The sequence below is a fragment of the Balaenoptera acutorostrata genome, chromosome 3 (genome assembly GCF_949987535.1).
Source record: "Balaenoptera acutorostrata chromosome 3, mBalAcu1.1, whole genome shotgun sequence".
NCBI classification, from domain to species: domain Eukaryota; kingdom Metazoa; phylum Chordata; class Mammalia; order Artiodactyla; family Balaenopteridae; genus Balaenoptera; species Balaenoptera acutorostrata.
The window spans coordinates 86456089-86476348 of record NC_080066.1 but is presented as its reverse complement, the minus strand read 5'-3'; the positions used below and the strand labels follow the sequence as shown (position 1 = coordinate 86476348).

The 20260-nt window shown below is 36.4% G+C and overlaps 1 protein-coding gene across 1 annotated transcript in view; it reads right to left on the bottom strand.

The window, feature by feature from the left end:
• TRPM7 (transient receptor potential cation channel subfamily M member 7) overlaps positions 1–20260 on the bottom strand; it is a 111827-nt gene that overhangs the window by 76254 nt on the left and 15313 nt on the right. The window contains exons 2-5 of the mRNA XM_007170409.3: positions 10643–10722; positions 6153–6191; positions 4203–4401; positions 2075–2288 (exon numbers count right to left, since the gene is read on the bottom strand). Of these exons, the coding sequence (XP_007170471.2) occupies positions 2075–2288; positions 4203–4401; positions 6153–6191; positions 10643–10722 (532 nt within the window). The remainder of the gene's footprint in view (positions 1–2074; positions 2289–4202; positions 4402–6152; positions 6192–10642; positions 10723–20260) is intronic.

Sequence of the window (20260 nt, the reverse complement as noted above, 5' to 3'; positions counted from 1 at the left end):
TCTAAAAAAAAAGAAGAGTATGGCTCAGGACTATAGGCAAAACACACACGCTCACAAAAAACTACAAAAGTTTTCCAACTGAGTCAAAATTGGGAGGAAAGTAGAAAAGATAATTCAAGAGAGCACATAACTTCTATCACTTGTTATGGACTGAACTGTATCCTCTCCAACATTCGTATGTTGAAATCCTAATCCCAGTACCTTAGAATGTGACTGTATTTGGAAATAGGTTCTTTAGGTTATCATGTGAAAATGAGGCTGTTAGGGTGGGCCCTAATCCAATCTGACTGGTGTCCTTATAAGAAGGGGAAATTTGGACACAAAAAGAGACACCAGGGATGCACATGCACAGGGGGAAGGCCACGGGAGGACACAGTGAGAAGAGAGCCATCTGTAAGTCAAGGAGAGATGCCCCAGGAGGAACCAAACCTGCTAACAACTTGATCTTGGGTCTCCAGAACTGTGAGAAAATAAATTTCTTTTGTTTAAGCCACCCAGTCTGTGGTATTTTATTACAGCAGCCCTAGCAAACCAATGCATCATTCGATTTGATTTTTATAATGCATTAGATCTCATTCCTAACATGGATTATGGAAACAGCACCTTCACTGCTCTTCCAAATGATGCCTTGCCTGTTTACAGTCTATTTTTAAAGCATCACTCAAGTGATCTTTGCTCTTGTCAACTCTCTGCTTAAAACCTCCCCTTCTCATTCGATTAAAAGTCATAGTGCTTATAATGGTCTACAAGGCCTTATATGATGATCTGTCTATTGCCCCTGCTATTCACCACACCACCCCACGCCAGGCCTACCACCACCACCACTCACCCATAACTTTCTGATTTCATCACTTGGCACTCCTTGCTCATTCCACTCAAGCTATACTGGACCTTTCTTACTATTCTTCCAACACTTGCCACTTCTCCTTTAAATGCTCCGCCCCACATTACTCTTATCTTGCTCACTTCATTTCCTTCCATCTCTACTCAAATGTCACCTTATCAATGAAGTCCCCTCGACCATCCCTCACTATCCCTCCTCTGTATTTCATGTGTCTCCAAAGCACGTATCATCTAATTTATTATACATTATTTAGTTATCTGTTTGTTGTTTACATCTTCCCCACTAGAATATAAGTTCCATGAAGGTAAATATTTTATTTTGTGGAATGATATATTTTCAGCAGCCAGAAGAGTGCCTGACACACAATGAGGTTCAAAAAACAGTTGCTGATAATGAATTAGGTTTTTCCAAGCTAATTTAAATAATAACTATGTTTTACTTTGGATATTAAAATTAATTTGCCTTCCATATATCCAACCTGTATATCTGATAGGGAAGACTTAGAATGAAAGATTATAGTACATTAAAAATTAATTTGAAAAGCTATTTCTTACCAGTGTCTAGGCAATGAATTGCCATTCTTCTCTCAATTTACCAGTAGTCACAGAGTGACAAGAACAACACTTTGCTTTACAGTAGGGAGTCAGCAAACTTTCTTACAAAGGACCAAATTGTAAATATTTTAGGCTTTGCAGGGCATACAGTCTTTGTCAGAACCACTCACCTCTGCTTTTGTAGCACAAAAGTACGATACAAAACAATACAAAAACAAATGAGTGTGGCTGCGTTCCAATAAACCTTTATTTACAAAAATAAGGAGTAGGCTGGATTTGGTGCATGGAGCCACAGTTTGCAAACCCCTGCTCTAAAGCATATTATTCTTGGGGATTCCCTGGTGGTCCAGTGGTTAGGACTTGGCACTTTCACGGAGGGGCGGGGGTCCCGGATTCGATCTCTGGTCCGGGAACTGAGATCCCACAAGCCGCACGGCATGGCCAGAAATAAATAAATAAATAAAGTCTTAATAAAAAAAAGTGAATGATAAAGCGTATTATTCTTTTAAAAGAATAAATGAAAACCAAATACTTTTTCAGTTAGCATTTATACTTAGGAACTGTAGATTATTTAACAGAAGAATTGAATATATTTATATTCAGTGTTGACTTTTCAAATATCTAATTGATATTATGAAGAATTTACAAGCACACCAAATAAAATTGGTATAATTACCTGTGTTTACTCCTCCTGTTAAAATCCAGGCTCCGGTTGTAACTGCAGCTTTAATAAGACCCTTTCCAAGCAACTGTTTGATTCGTGGGTGAAGCTCAAATTTCTGCATGCCACCGTGTACAGAGATAACAAGTTTGGGTAATTCCATTTGCCATTCTTTAAGCAGAAGTTGTAGAATGACTTCAGGTTTGGTATCATATGATAGCCTCACATACTAATAAAAAAGATTTTAAAACAATAATTAATAATTGAATATTCATAGGTTTCAAAATGCAACATTATATGACTTAAGAAAAATTTTGTTTGGATCAGATTCTTATAAAATAGATTTCATAGGCTACTTACAATATATTTACACTTCTAGGAATAAGCAATAGCAAACGATTTTAAAGTTGGAAAATCATGCCGTAAGAGCTGTAGAAGCAGTGGCACTGTAATTTTTAAACTAAGACGTAAATTTGTTACTCTTTCTGTTTATATAAACTTAATTACCATTCATCTGATTTACAAATTTATCCACAGTACTCATTGCCTTGTTTAACTATGAGTATGCATTGAGTGAGAAGCGTTAAGGATAGGTATGATGATGGGAAAAGGGAAAATAAGAGAAGAATGGTGAAAACATGGAGACTTCTACAACTCTTGCAACTATGAGAGGCAAATACTGAATTATCTGTTTGAAAGTTTGATCAATGATCTAATCCATTGATCAGAATTGTGACTATGCAGTAAATTACCACAGATTTTTTTAATACAGATGATTGTTTCCTTCACTGGAAGTAACTGTGGATTTGACTCACAAATTACTGAAAATAATAAATTTTGCTCAGTATTTCAAGGTGTTCAGATGGAATCACCACTTTAATTTTTGAAAAATCATTCTATAAGAAAATAAGCTATCATATCTGAGGAGTAAGTTCCTCTGGTTTGAAAGATTAAAAAAATGATCTTTCTGGTAAGTGACATCACAAAATTTACTTGCTATGACTACTGTAATTCATTTTCTTTATCTAAAGCACCTATGACTTAGCTAATAAGAAATCTAAAATATTCAGATGTTAGAAGAAAAACACTTTTAATCATCTCTAATAAAGGTTCTTTGCAAAACAACATATTGCCAATTCCTTTACAAATAGAGATCAAACACCAAGGAAAATTATCCCAAAATATCAGAATTATATAAAACTGAGAAGACTCCAGAATCCCTTAAGAATGATTTGTAATGAGATTTGTTCTATACTAACAAGTCTTTCTGCATTAGTTCTGTTTAACTCATTATTATACTTGGGTACATTAAGTAGTGTTTGGAAAACAATCTAAAGTTAATATTTTTTAAAAAAAGATTATGTTAGTAATAAAGGAGGAATTCCATTTCCAACAATGATGGACTAGGCTGTTTTCGACTAACTGCCCCTGGGAACTAGAGAAACTAGAAACTAGATAAATAACACCTGTTGTTAAGCTATCAGTGAGCTACCAAAGCAGTGACAACTTGTGGGTTCAGCATCCAAGAGAATAGAAAAAATGGAGAGACAGGCCCAGCATTTGGCACTGCTTATCAAATCAAGGCAGGGAGGGAGGCAGGTGGAACAATCTACAGGGTAATATGTTGATATGTCTAAATGAATAATAATTATGATTTGGAGGTTTAAAATACACGAAGAAATAAAATTCATGCCAACAAGAGCACATTAGTCATGAGGGAAAAAAAATGTAGTCACAAGTATTCTAAAGTTTCTTGCATTGTCCAGGAAGTGGTAAAAGTACTAATTTATATTAGTAACAAGTTATAAATGCATTTTATAGTATTTATTATAAGATTAATCTAAAGAATAGAAAAAGAATGTATAAATAAGATGCTTTAAGAAGGAAAGCTTAATAAAAAAATACTTAATCCAAAAGACCAAACAAAAACAAAGAAAAAGTGAGATAGTAGACTAAACTAAAAAAAAAGGTTCAATTCAACAAGATATAACAATTCTATATTCATATATGTACCTATATAAAGAACTTCAAAATACATAAGGAAATGATTGAAACTAATTTTCTGACACAATATTATTGTCAGGTAATAAATGTACATTATTAGGTAATAAGGTAAATGAAGAAACTCAAATACATGACATACCTTAGCTCTGTAGGAATGAGAACCCCCTTGAAAATTTATGACTCCATAAGCATCAGTTGGGCTCTGTTCTGTATGTTTTTCCACAGACCACTCTTCTAATGTCTGATTAAAATGGTCACCCAATTTCACATCTGAGTATTTCATGGCAAGACTTGCAGTAAAACAAGCATGTTGCTTGACCAAGCGACCACAAAAACACCTAAAGGAAAAAAGTAATAAAATTTTAAAAAGACCTTCTAAAAAATTAGTCAATGAAAAACCATACAAAAATAAATGAACTCATAAAGAGTATGAAAATTAATCTTTTTGATTTTAGGATATCAGTAAATTAATACCTTCACCATAGAATTAAAATAGTATAAATACATTAATATTTGATGATACAGTCTTCTAAATTTAGTTTGGGGCATCTACTTCCTACTGGATGGGCAAAACAGCATTGGAGACTGCAGAAAATAAGTGTTAGTGAACCTGAAGACAGATCAATACAAACGATCTAATTTAATAAATGGGAAAAATTATTTTAATTAAATAAAAATGAAACAGGGCCTCAGTGACTTGTGGAAAATATCAAGCAATCTAATATATGTATAACTGGAGTCCCTGAGGGAAGAGAGATAGAGAATGGGGCAGAGAAGTATTTTAGGAAACAATGGCTGAAAACTTATAAATTTGGTGAAAAATATGAACTTGCAGATATTTATGCAAGAAGTACAAAAAGAACCATTCTTAGGCACATCATAGACCTGCTGTTGAAATCCAGAATTACAGGAAAAAAAAAAAATCCTTAAAATAGCCAGAGGAAAAAAAGACCCCTTACACACAGGAGAGCAACTGCATTAACGACAGCTGACTTCTCACTAGAAACCAACAGCTAGAAGACAATATAATGGTATCTTCAAAGCACTAGAATGAGAAAACTGTCAACTCAGAATTCCACATTCAGTGAAAATATCCTTTAAAAATGAGAGTAAAATAAATATATTTTCAGATAAACCAAGCTGAGAAAATTCCTCTCCAGTATATCTGCATTATACCAAATGCTAAAGGAAGCTCTTCAGCCTGAGTGGAAAGATACCAGACAGAAAACTTCCCATCTAGAGGAACAAATGAATAGGACTGGAGATGGTAAAACAACTCGATATATCTAAATGAACGTATTCTATGCACTTCTGTTCCTAGCCCACCAACAAGAGACTTTCTCAACTTCCTCTTGTCTTCTTTCATCACAGCTTAAAAGAACAACATTACTCTTTAATTAGCTGCCCAAGTAAGAAAGTTAGGTACCATCCTCAAATCTTCCCTTTCTCCATACATCCACCAAATCCTATTGAATTTATCTGATTAATCCCTTCAAATATGCCTACTTCTCCTTCATCACCATAGCCAGTATCTTAATTCAGGTTCTCATTTTTTGCCAGAATTACTCCAAAAGTTTCTATTTTTTTCTCCCAATCCAATCTCCTCAAAATACCAACTGCTTTTATTGAGGGGAAAAAAAAAAAAAAAACTAAACATGTTAGTTCCCTATATAATATCCTTTTAACATGAAATCAAAACTGTGTGGCATAGTACACAAAGAGCTTAAATGATCCGGCCCTACTTATTTCTCCAGACTCAGATCTCTCCAATATCCATCTTACATTCTACAGCCTGCAGTTTCCTGACAGAACCATCATCTCTTTCACTACCAGGCCTTCCCACATCCTGTTCTCTCCGCCTAAAATCCCTTTCCCTCAATCTTTACCTGACTAATTCACATTCAGCTTTAGAACTCTGCTCAGATACCTTCACTTGAGTTTCAAGCAGCTTTGCCTGATCCTTCACCTCCGAAGTCTGAGTAAAGTAACCCTTAAACATAATGGCCTGTGAATTTATCCCAATGTATTGATTTTTTTCATACATTAGTTTTATTTTTCAAAATTTGTGCAATGGAGTTATGAAAATTACCTGACGAGTTGTTGACAAATTTGACATCCTGGAAGGCATCTATAAAACAAGGTAAATCTATTACTTAAAGGGAAAAAAATTTTTTAGTTTAAACTATATAAAATCCATTAAAAAGTACAAAACAAAGGAAAATTATGTATTTAGTTTAATTTTTCAGTAGATAGCACAAGTCATTTATACCTTAATTTACATGTTCAAATAACTACTTTTAAAAACTAACATGGTTTTCATATTTTAAATATAATTAGTTGTGACTTAAAACCCAGAAACCATAAGAGAAAAGACTGACAGATTTAACTACATAAAATATACAACATTTTTATGTGGCAAAAATATGTCACATAAAGTCTAAAGGTAAACTGAGAAAAAATATTTGCAGACAAAATGTTAGTTTTCCTAATATATAAGAGCTTCATTGAATCAATATAAAATAGGAAAATATATGAACAGATAATTCACAGTAAAAACAAACATGAAAAGGTATTCGATTAGAAAAAAATTTTTTTTAATCCTTTAAGACAACATCTTGGTGAGAATATAGAGGAAAGTAGCCTCGTATCTGCTGGGAGGAGTATAAATTGATAAACTCTCTATGGAGGGCAATTTGGCAATACTTATCAAAATGAAAAATGCAGACTCTTTCTCTAAGTATAAAGTACTAAGAGTGAAGGTTAAAAAATATCTACAGCATATGGGTAAAATGATTCATTTATAAGGTTATTCACTACAGAATTTTTTTTCATTCATTCATTCATTTGTTTGTTTATTTATTTATTTATTTATTTATTGTGGTGAAGGAAAGTGCAGCATTTATTGTAAGGCGCCAAACAAGGAGTCAGGGACAGCTAATGCTGAAAAACCCCAACAGAATTTTTTCTTCTAACACCAAAAAAACAGAATAGCTAAAATGTCCTAAGGGAATACTAAAATTATGATCCAGATATATAATTAAAAAGGATGCAACAATTAAGAACAAAGTGGTTATTGCCAATATGACAAACACAATGAGATAAACAGTATGCATTTAAAAGGGAAGAGGGAGGAATAAATATACATCTGCTTGGTCAGGCAAAGAGTATATCTATTTCTAAAAGGTATCCCAAGGAATAGGTAACACCAGTTTCCTTTAGGGAGGGGAACTTATAGTTAAGGCACAGTGGTAAAAACGAGGCTTTCACTTATAACTTTTGGTACCTTGTAAATCAATGATTAACCTATTCATATTATATTAATTTTAAAATCCAATTAGTGTAGAAAAAAATGACCAGCTAATGGTGTTTGTAAATTAGGTCTCATATGGATGGCTACAGGCAAGGGTATTTAATAACAGCTTGAGATTTCTTTAACACCTAATGAGGACTTGTATTATTTCTACTGTAAAGTAAAATTAACAAAATTACAAGAAATAAGCTCCTTAATGATAATACAATCTATTTTTTTTCAATCTATTTTTTAATAAAGCAAGACCATAATTTTCTCTCAATGAAAGAACAACACAGTCTTATTTAGAACTGGCAGATCTAAATTCTAATCCAATCTTTATGAATTATTAGCCACGTGACCTGGGAAATGTCACTTATGCTCTCTGGTTAAGAAATGTGATCTTATCTTGTAACAAAACCTATCTTTTTTTTTTTTTTTTTGATTTTATTTATTTATTTTTGGCTGTGTTGGGTCTTCGTTTCTGTGCGAGGGCTTTCTCTAGTTGCGGCAAGTGGGGGCCACTCTTCATCGCAGTGCACGGGCCTCTCACTATCGCGGCCTCTCTTGTTGCGGAGCACAGGCTCCAGATGCGCAGGCTCAGTAATTGTGGCTCACGGGCCCAGCCGCTCCGCGGCATGTGGGATCTTCCCAGACCAGGGCTCGAACCCGTGTCCCCTGCATTGGCAGGCAGATTCCCAACCACTGTGCCACCAGGGAAGCCCCACAAAACCTATCTTTAATAATTAGTAAGAAATACAAATAAATCATAGAATAATGATTGGAAGAGACATTAAGGTTATCTATTTTAATGATCTAAAAAGACATTTATAGAAATTACCAAAAATTGGGGGAATATTGAAGAATATTAAAAATGTTTTCTCAACAGTAATCAAATAAATGCAAATTTAATACATATACTATTTTCTACTCATCACTTTTTCTTGAAGATGATGGATCATATTACTCTAGTCAATATTCAGGCATTCTCATCACTACTGGTGATAATGTGTATTCTTTACTCTTTCGGAAAGTTTTTTGGCATTACACATACTAAGCGGGAATAAAACTTTAAACACAGAAAGGTTTTATCCACTAAGATCTCCATTGTGACCTAATTTTAATTTATAATGCTAAAAACTAAAATAACTCAAACGCCCAAGAGTAGGATAGGTATATGAATTGTGATACATACACTAACAGAATATTAACTACCGTTCTTATAAAATATCTATATCATGAAAAAATGTAATTACTATAACATTTTGTTAAAAAGCAGATTCAAAGTTTTACATATAGACTGAATTTAGCAATATTTTAAAACTAAAGCTATGCACTGAGAAAAGATTAAAAATAGGTGCAATAAATGTTATTAATAATGACTGTCTTCATGTTTTGAAACTCTGAGTATTGAGCCTACTTTCTTTTTTTAATGATAGAGTAACTTTTTTTATTAAATAAATAAATAAATAAATTTATTTTTGGCTGCTCTGGGTCTTCGTTGCTGTGCGCGGGTTTTCTCTAGTTGCAGTGAGCGGGGGCTACTCTTCGTTGCGGTGCGTGGGCTTCTCATTGCGGTGGCTTCTCTTGTTGCGGAGCACGGTCTCTAGGCACACGGGCTTCAGTAGCTGTGGCTCGCAGGCTCTACAGTGCAGGCTCAGTAGTTGCAGCACACGGGCTTAGTTGCTCCGCGGCATGTGGCATCTTCCCGGACCAGGGATCAAACCCGTGTCCCCTGCATTGGCAGGTGGATTCTTAACCACTGCGCCACCAGGGAAGTCCCTGAGCCTACTTTCTGCATCTCAAAAGTTTCCTAAAGTTATCATGCACATTCCTCTTATAATGGAAATCTGTTTAAGTGAGAGATATATTCAAAATAGGTATTTTTTGCTGTTAAATAAAAGATAAATGTTGAATTCAAACAGCAGGTTTATGTAATGTAACAAACAAAAGGTTTAGAAATTCTATTCAACAAATATTTACCGAAAACTCACTATGGACAATAATGGTGACAGGTGCTATAATTTAAAATACATCAGTTAATAAAAGATTACCTACTTGGCTGTATTTTCATAAGGGCCATATAGCAAATGGAAGTAAAAGTTGCAGAGAAGATAACTACATAGAAAACAAGGTTTAATAGGAGACAGGAAAGGTAAGAAAACTAAAAATCCTTGTAAATGCCTTTTTCAATTAATTTTTCCTAAGTGCCTGTGAAAAGAGGTGCTCTGTAGGCCAGAAAATAACTATATTTTTGACTTACCCTTTTAAGCTTCTTGCTATTTTTAGGTCTCAAGAAAAAGAAAAAAATTAGGAAAAATGTTTCTTCAATAAATACCTCAACAGGTCTTTTTCTTGAATTCTAACTACTGTCCTTTACTTAAAATTTTTCCTATTATCAAAGCCATTTTAAAGACCAAAAGACAATCAGAGATGCCAACAGAATCTCTGGTGATAGGTTTTCCAATAAGTGCTCATTACAGCTATATTTTGGCAAACAAAAACAGCAACTATTAGGTTCATATTGGTTTCTTCAGCATAAACCATAGTGTTGGGTACTCAGTAGATGCCCATTAAACCAATACACAAACTTTTTTAAGTTCTCAGTATCAGTGAATCAATTAAAAAAGAGAGCCTTAACTGTCTTTGTAATACACTAGTATGATATGGGGGAGATTAGGGATGGAGCAACACTTTGAAGAAGAGGTTTTATGTTGTGAAATGTCATTAAGAACTCCAGAATACTGATATTTTGCTAATGATAGCTCCTTCTCCTAATCCTAAAAGAATAATTAACAGTAAACACAAAAGTTAACAGTAACTACAAATAATAATCTAAATTTTTAATATATAAATAGCAATATAATTTACATCTAAATTTCTAGAAGAGGGACTTCCTTGGTGGTCCAGTGGTAAAGAATCCGCATTCCAATGCGGGTTCAATCCCTGGTTGGGGAACTAAGATTCCCACATGCCGCGGGGCAACTAAGCCCACGCACAACAAGAGAGCCCGCGCACCACAACTACAGAGCCCATGCACCCTGGAGCCCTCGTGCCACAACTAGAGACAAAAATCCCACACACCGCAACTAAAGAGAAGCCCAAGTGTCGCAACAAAGAGACCGTGCTCCGTAATGAAAGATCCTGCATGCCTCAACGATGATCCTGTGTGCTGCAATTAAGACCCAAAGTAGCCAAAAATATAAGGTAGGTAGGTAGGTAAACAAATAAATAAATAAATTTATTTATTTATTTCTAGAAGAACCCAGAAGAAAGAGAAGTATGCTTACCTGTGAGGGTCTTTTGAACTTGGTATAATGTATACACATTCCCTCTTGGTCAAAGTGCTTTCTATCCAGGATTTCTGGGACTAAAACAGAAAGTTTAAAAAAGATGGTTTATAAATTAACCAACAAATATTACAAGGAAAAATTTAATGATAAATACATGAAAATAATTCAATTTTTAATTCACTGAATATTTACTATATACAACATGTTTACTGATGACAGCACACCTAAAATATTAGAATCATTCCATTTAAGTCCAGTGAGATTGAGACTACTAAATCAACAGTACTATGCAGATACTGTGGCTTCAAATAACCAGAGAGGAGGGAAATCGAGTTTCAGCCAAAAACCTCAAGAGGGGCTGGTATGATCCTGGGAAGTGGATCATTTTAAGGCCAATTAAAAGTGACTGTTAGATTCAACTAAAAATAAAATAAAACCTAGTAATAGTTATACTCTGTTTCTAAGACAAATACCTAAAGCATAGGGCATGGAATGGCTAATGGTACAGGGATAGAAAGAGATATCAAGCAAATTCTAATCAAAAGAATGACAATACTAAAAAAAATAGATGCTAAACATCAATAGGGATAGTTCAGGTTATTTATTACATGATTTCAAATATCTGATTCACCAGACTACAACAATCTTAAATATGAATCACCAAATAAAGTAGTCTCAAGATGCATAAAGCAAAAACATCAATACGGCGAATAAGACAAATCTAGGATGACAGTGGAAGATTAACACATTTCCGTCAATTACTGTAAACCTGAAATAATTTCAAATTTAAAAGTTTTTTTTAAATTACTTTTTATACCACCACTTAAGCTTCTGCCTGGATCCCTAGACTCTGTATCCTGCTATTGGTGATTGATTAAAAAGGGATGAGGTGGACTTCCCTGGTGGCTCAGTGGTTAAGAATCCACCTGCCGATGCAGGGGACAGGGGTTCGAGCCCTGGTCTGGGAAGATCCCACGTGCCGCGGAGCACATAAGCCCGTGCACCACAACTACTGAGCCTGCACTCTAGAGCTTGCATGCCACAACTACTGAAGCCCACGCACCTAGAGCCCATGCTCTGCAACAAGAGAAGCCACCGCAATGAGAAGCCCGTGCACAGCAACAGAGTAGCCCCTGCTCACTGCAACTAGAGAAAGCCCGCATGCAGCAATGAAGACCCAAGGCAGCCAAAAATAAAATAAAATAAAATAAATAAATAAATTTATTTTTTTAAAAAAGGGATGAGGCATCACATACTGAGATAGGTGAAACTCCATAAATTCAGACTGAGTAGATTGAAGATCTTGAGCTTCAACCTCCACATAATATATATATTAGACATATAGATAAATATTAGATATCTAATATATCTATAGATATTATATATTAAATATAGATATTAGCACGCTCTCTCTCTCTCTCAAAATCTCTCCCCCCCATCACCCTCTCTCTTACCAGTACAGTACAAAACGGAAGAGCCTGTATTCCAAAAAGAAACCTCTAGGGAATTCCCTGGGGGTCCATTGGTTAGGATTCTGTGCTTCCACTGCAGGGGGCATGGGTTCGATCCCTGGTTGGGGAACTAAGATCCTGCAAGCCACCACCTTCTTTTTCTAACTAAAGTCTGGTAGTATTCCTTTGAAGAATCTGCTTCCCTACATACTCCTCGGGGAGGGGGAAAAAAAAAAAGGAATCTCTCCAGCTTTACTGTACTAGGAATACACCTTGCAAACCCAACCCTGATTCAATCCAATTCCCCACCTATTCCATAACTGCCTATATTAATATGACTACAGAAAAAAACAAACAAAACAACACCCTCTGGTTTGACTTTAAAACCATGACCACAAACCTCAAATGTCCCTTAATGATGCCCAACAGTCACACCATATTTCCCTGGTCCATTTTCTCATTCTTCTGTATGATTTCACACCATCTCCTCCTCTCCTCAAACCTCCAACCCTCCTTCACCATTCTTACTCTCAACTGATGACCTACTTCCCATTTCACTCAGAAAATTGAGCAGCAAGAAGAGAACTTCTCCAAATTTCTACCACATCTGTCCACCAATGAGTATCTATAACCACACATTCTGCCTTCCTTCCTGTGACTGACTGTGTTCCTATTTAAGTCTAATCACTCCTCTTGTGCTCTAGACCCCATACCCTTACTAACTCTCCACCAGTTCTCCCTGATTTTTTTCCCCTTCTTTATTAACTTATTCCTATCAGCACGCAACATGCTATTATTCTGCCCATTTTAAACACAACAAACTTTGCATGACTCCACTTGCTCCTCAAGCTAACACATAATGTTTCTGCTTCCATCTACAGTAAAGATCATTGGAAAGAGTGTTTCCCTCTTTTCTTCTCCTCCTACGCTTTCTAAAACCCACTCCAGTCAGACTTTCAAGGCAAGCACTCTCCTGAAATAAGTTTCAACAAGATCACCGATGATTTTCTCTAAATCCAAAGGTCAACTTTCAGGACTCACCTTCATTGATATATCAGCAGCATTTAACAAAATCAATCATTCTCATCTTCTTAAAACATTTTCATCAGTTAGTTTGATTTTTCTTCCCTTCACTGGCCACTCCATTTATATCCTTGCTGACTTCTCCTCTTCTCCTCAATCTTTAGACTTCTTTTTTCCAATTATATTCACTCAGACTTTGGACTTCTTTTTTCCGGTTATATTCACTCAGACTTTGGACTTTTTTCCAGTTATATTCACTCTTCTAGTGCTCACATCCACTTGCCATCAATACACTGGATGACTCTCTAATTTGCATTTCCATGTCAGATTTTTCTCTGAACTCCATGCTCACATATCCAACTGCCTACTTAACAGTTTCATTTTGATGTCTAACAGGCATCTCAAATGTAACATGGCCAAAACTGAGCTCATCTTTCACCCAAATACTATTTCTCATAAAGTCTTCCCCAGCTCAGTAAATGGTAACTCTATTCTTCCAGTTGTATTCTTTCTTTTCTTTTAAAAGCAAAAATCTTTTTTTTTTTTTTTTTGGCTGCGTGGCATGCAGGATCTTAGTTCCCCAACCAGGGATTGAACCTGTGCCCCCTGCAGTGGAAGTGTGGAGGTTTAACCACTGGACCACCAGGGAAGTCCCTTAAGGCAAAAATTTTAATGTCATCCTTGATTTCCTCTTTTTATGTACTTCATATATAATCCCACGGCAAAACCTGTCAGCTTGCCTTCAAAACACATCCAATATCCAACCACTTCTCACACCTCCACTGCTACTATTCTGGCCCAAGCCATCATCACCTCTTGCCTGGCTTACTGCAGAAACCACTCATGCCACCCTTGCCAAAAGAAATAAAATAATCTTTTAAAAAATTTTTATTTTATTTATTTATTTTTGCCTATGCCACACAGCATGTGGGATCTTAGTTCCCTGACCAGGGATCGAACCCATGGCCCCTGCAATGGAAGTGCAGTCTTAACCACTGGACCACCAGGGAAGTCCCTAAAGTAATCCTTTTAAAATATGTCATTATGTCACTTCTCTGCTCAAAACTCTCCAATATTTTCACATTTTACTCAAAGAAGTTTTATAAAAGCCAAAGTCCTTATAATAATCTTTAAGGTCCTAGTGCTCTGCATCTCTGCATCCTGCCTCATTACTTTCATTCTATCACCTCCTTCAAGTCTTTGAGCAAATGTCACCTTCTCAATGAGACTTACACTATTTAGGAATGCAATCTCCATCACCCCCTACTCCCTTATGCACCAGTAGAGCAAGGGAACCATCCCCAGGATCACATTTAGAGCATTCTCCTGAGAACCAAAAGATCTGGCCATGTCAGTTAGACTGCTGGTATATTATTGCTATCCTGGCCCCTTCTCCCACTCCACAACCATAGTACACTGAAGGTAGGCAGAGTATCTGGACCTGAAGACATTTATTCATGTGACTTCTGCTTGTAACTTGAAAAAAATATCATTTGGTAGGCTTCTCTGACACATGATAACGTGAGGTTGAATTTCTACCAAAACCAACGTAACCTACTGCTTTAAACTCATGAAATTTTCATTATGCTCCTATTATTAAAAATGCAGGGTTTAGGGGCAGCACTAAAATTATACTGTGATTTATCATTTAAAGGGCTGCTTCTCTCTTCTAGAAAAAATTGGAACTGGTTTGGGAGGGATAAAACAGATTAGTGGTTGTACTTGCTGCTATATTTTTACTGGTTGTTAAAGCAAGACAAAGATTTGTTTGGAATTTCTCCCTGTGAGCTTATTTGCAAACAAATGGCAATGACCGCAGCTCAGTCCCATGCTATGGTAATGAAGTCCACCAAAATCAGATTCTAGAACTAGACATTTAATATATGCAAATAACCTACTAAAATAATGGCAATATACATGCGTGAGAAGCACTCAGATTACTCTGGTATGAATTACATATATATGTTTTTAACTAAATCATTTGCAGTTCATGAGCATACGCCTAAAGCCTAAAATATGAATGAAAGATGGGCAAAAAGTGAACACAACATGAACAAATTTATTAATTAACAGTGGACCTTTCTAAGGAGTTCTGTCAAAAGACAACTACTTGACAAAAGAGGAAAACGTCTCAGGGAGAACTTGGAAATATATGGGCATAGATAAATGCTATAAAATGCAAACTTGTACAATTCACATCTTCTTTTTTTTGTTTTTTTTAACCTCGTCTTTTTCTTGATAGGAAAACTAGAAAGAATAGAGTAGACTTAAACAACACTGTCAGTCAATTTCACCTGATGGAACTTATAAAATACTGCACCCAAAATAGCATATACTGATTTAGGACTTATTTGCAAATAAGATAAAGGACTCAGAAAACTCAACATTAAAAAAAAAATCCAATTCACAAATGGGCAAAAGACATGGAGAGACATTTCACCAAAGAGAATATGCTTATTTTACCAAATAAGCATAAGAAAAGGTGCTCAACTTCACTGGTTATTAGGGAAATGCAAATTTAAAACTACAATGCAATACCACTTCACAACCACTAGAAGGGCTTTAATCAAAGGCTGACAATACCAAGTGTTGACATGGATGTATAAACTGGAAGCTCATACTTTACTAGTCGGAATGCAGAATGGCATAAATACTTACAAAGGAAAAGTTTGGTTGTTTATTGAAGTGTTAAACATAAACTTACATATGACTCCAAGATTCCATTCTTAACTATCTTCCTCCCAAAAATGAAAACATGTCCACACAAAGACTTGTATTTGAATGTTCTAGAAACATTATTCATAATAACCAACGAAGTGATATATCCATACAATGATATATACTACTTAGCAATAAAGACGGACAAACTAAAGATAACATGCAACACTGCTGGACCTCAAAAACATTATGGTAATGGGAAAAGCCAGATATAAGATATTATGATTTCATTTACATGAAATTTCTAGAAAGGCAAAACCATAGAAACAGTAAGTTTAGTAATTGCCTGGGGCTGAGAGTGAGAGCAGGGATAAACTGCAAACAAGTACAAGGGAACTTTGTGAGGTGTCTAAAACTGGATTGTGGTGGTTATAAAACTAAGTTAATTTATTAAAAACCATCAAATGGGGAACTCCCTGGCAGTCCAATGGTTAGGACTCTGTGCTTTCACTGCCGAGAGCCTGGGTTCAATCCCTGGTTGGGGAACTAAGATCGCACGAGTTGCACAGCGTGGCCAAAAACAAACAAACAAAACAAAAAAAACCCACCAAATGTGTATACTTACAAACGGCAAATTTTATAGTATGTGCATTATTCCAAAACAAAGCCGTTTAAAAGGCAGGGGAGAGTTACAAGACATGTAAAACAGAATGAGAAGATCAAACGTAAGTTTAATCAGAGTTCCAGAAAGAGAAAAGACAAAATATGGGCAGAGACTTAGACATGAAAGTTACAAGACTGTCCAAAGTCACACAGCTAGTAATTTACCCTGACTCCAAAGCCTCTACTAGCTTTTTTTAAAGCTTTTTAAGAGAAATTTAAGGTAAGCATTTCAAAATCATTTGATGATATGCTTTAAATAAGCATCTTTCTTACATCTTTTTTGAAACCAATGAGTAGAAGTACATTAATTACTTTCAAAAGTGGAATTCCTATGTAATCATTATGTATATAATTTTCTGAACATGGATTAAAATAAAAAGAACAGAGGGCTAACATACCTCTCCTAAAAGGTATTGTTAATTGCTAACTACTGCTAACCAGTATTAGCTTTTCACCTTTTCTTTCTCCAATTCCACTCCTCAGCAACAGTCCACCTGAAGCAACTCTAATTACAGCTATTCAAACCCAAGTGGCGATAGGGATGGAAGAATTATATCAATAGATTTCAAAATGACTGTTCCACAGCAACGAACTAATGCCCCAGTTAAGTCTAAATGCTGGCTTGCAAAACTTTGGATAGTTATTAATTGAAATACTCATAAAAGTGAATCACAGGTATATATACTTTTCATACCTTATGCCTTCCTATTAAATGTAAATATAAATATTTTCATTGACATTTTAATTTACATACGGAAGAAAAATGAATCCCAAGTAGCATTTAACATAAGGAATCATCAGAGCTCTCTTCAGGAAAATTAATCAGGGAGATAAGTAAAAGTAAGCTAGAGCCACCAGTCTTTTGGGGAGGGGCAATGGGAGCCTGGACTAGTAAAGGAATGGATACAACAGATAATTTCCAAATCCTTTATAATTTAACACGATGCCTTACAAAAAAATAAACACTACAGATCAATTATTAATATAGTCCTGGTTTCTCATCCTTTCTTCAAATTCACCTCTGCAATTATCTTTCCAACAACAGACAACTCATCAGCGCCCAAAGGAACACCCTTCCCCTTAAACTGATGCTTCCTTCAATTTCCCCGCTTCTTAGAGAAGTATGGCTATACTCTAAATGGGCAATCAGTAAATTTTTTCTATTAAGAGCCAGATGGTAAATATTTTAGGCTTTTTGAACCACATACTGTCTCCATCACATATTCTTTGTTTTGTTTTTACACCACTAAAAAATATAAGAACCATTCTCAGCTCAACGCCATACAGAACAGGCCTTGGCCAGATTTGGCATACATGACCTAGTTTGCCAACTCACGCTCTAAATCACACAAAACCTTCCCACAAAAAATCTCACCATTCCACTGAGTCAATTCAATCTAACAAGTATGTGCCAAGCCCTTCAGATTCTTCCCCTACACTGTTTCTTGGATATTACTAATGTCCCTTCTACCAGCCCTACAATCCCAAAAGATCCTTGTATTAAGAATTGCTTCCTAGAGGAGGAACCAAGATGGCGGAGTAGAAGGACATGCTCTCACTCCCTCTTGCGAGAACATCAAAATCACAACTAGCTGCTGGACAATCATCGACAGGAAGACACTGGAACTCACCAAAAAAAATACCCACATCCAAAGACAAAGGAGAAGCCACAATAAGACGGTAGGAGGGGTGCAATCACAGTAAAATCAAATCCCATTAACTGGTGGGTGGGTGACTCACAGACTGGTAAACACTTACACCACAGAAGTCCACCCACTGGACTGAAGGTTCTGAGCCCCCCATCAGGCTTCCCAACCTGGGGATCTGGCAACGGGAGGAAGAAATCCTAGAGAATCAGACTTTGAGGCCTAGGGGGAATTGATTGTAGAACTTTGACAGGACTGGGGGAAACAGAGACCCCACTCTTGGAGGGCACACACAAAGTAGTGGGTGCATCAGAACCCAGGGGAAGGAGCAGTGACCCCGGGGGGGAGACTGAACCAGACCTACCTGCTAGTATTGGAGGGTCTCCTGCAGAGGCAGGGGTGGCTCTGTTTCACCATGGGGACAAGGACACTGGCAGCAGAAGTTCTGGGAAGTACTCCTTGGTGTGAGCCCTCCCAGAGTCTGTCATCAGCCCCACCAAAGAGCCCAGGTAGGCTCCAAGGTTGGGTTGCCTCAGGCCAAACAACCAACAGGGAGGGAACCCAGCCCCACCCATCAACAGTCAAGTGGATTAAAGTTTTACTGAACTCTGCCCACCAGAGCAACAGTCAGCTCTACCCATCACCAGTCCCTCCCATCAAGCCTCTTAGATAGCTTCATCCACCAGAGAGCAGACAGCAGAAGCAAGAAGAACTACAATCCTGCAGCCTGTGGAACAAAAACCACATTCACAGAAAGATAGACAAGATGAAAAGGCAGAGGGCTATGTACCAGATGACGGAACAAAACCCCAGAAAAACAACTAAATGAAGTGGAGATAGGCAACCTTCCAGAAAAAGAATTCAGAAGAATGATAGTGAAGATGATCCAGAACCTCGGAAAAAGAATGGAGGCAAAGAAGATGCAAGAAATATTTAACAAAGATCTAGAAGAATTAAAGAACAAACAAACAGACATGAAAAATACAATAACTGAAATGAAAGCTACACTAGAAGGAATCAATAGCAGAATAACTGAGACAGAAGAACGGATAAGTGACCTGGAAGACAGAATGGTGGAATTCACTGCTGCGGAACAAACTAAAGAAAAGAAAAAAAAAGAAAAGAAATGAAGTCAGCCTAAGAGACCTCTGGGACAACATTAAATGCAACAACATTCACATTATAGGGGTCCCAGAAAGAGGAGAGAGAGAGAAAGGACCTGAGAAAATATTTGAAGAGATTATAGTCGAAAACTTCCCTAACATGGGAAAGGAAATAGCCACCCAAGTCAAGGAAGTGCAGCGAGTTCCATACAGGATAAACCCAAGGAGAAACACGCCGAGACGTATAGTAATCAAATTAGCAAAAATTAAAGACAAAGAAAAAATATTGAAAGCAGCAAGGGAAAAATGACAAATAACATACAAGGAAACTCCCATAAGGTTAACAGCTGATTTCTCAGCAGAAAATCTACAAGCCAGAAAGGAGTGGCATGATATACTTAAAGTGATGAAAGGGAAGAACCTACAACCAAGATTACTCTACCCGGCAAGGATCTCATTCAGATTCGATGGAGAAATCAAAAGCTTTACAGACAAGCAAAAGCTAAGGGAATTCAGCACCACCAAACCAGCTCTACAACAAATGCTAAAGGAACTTCTCTAAGTGGGAAACACAAGAGAAGAAAAAGACCTACAAAAACAAACCCAAAACAATTCAGAAAATGGTCATAGGAACATACATATCGATAATTACCTTAAACATGAATGGATTAAATGCTCCAACCAAAAGACACAGGCTTGCTGAATGGATACAAAAACAAGACCCACCTATATGCTGTCTACAAGAGACCCACTTCAGACCTAGGGACACATACAGACTGAAAGTGAGGGGATGCAAAAAGATATTCCATGCAAATGGAAATCAAAAGAAAGCTGCAGTAGCTACACTCATATCTGATAAAATAGACTTTAAAATAAAGAATGTTACAAGAGACAAGGAAGGACACTACATAATGATCAAAGGATCAATCCAAGAAGATGTAACAATTATAAATATATATGCACCCAACATAGGAGCACCTCAATACATAAGGCAACTGCTAACAGCTATAAAAGAGGAAATCGACAGTAACACAATAATAGTGGGGGACTGTAACACCTCACTTACACCAA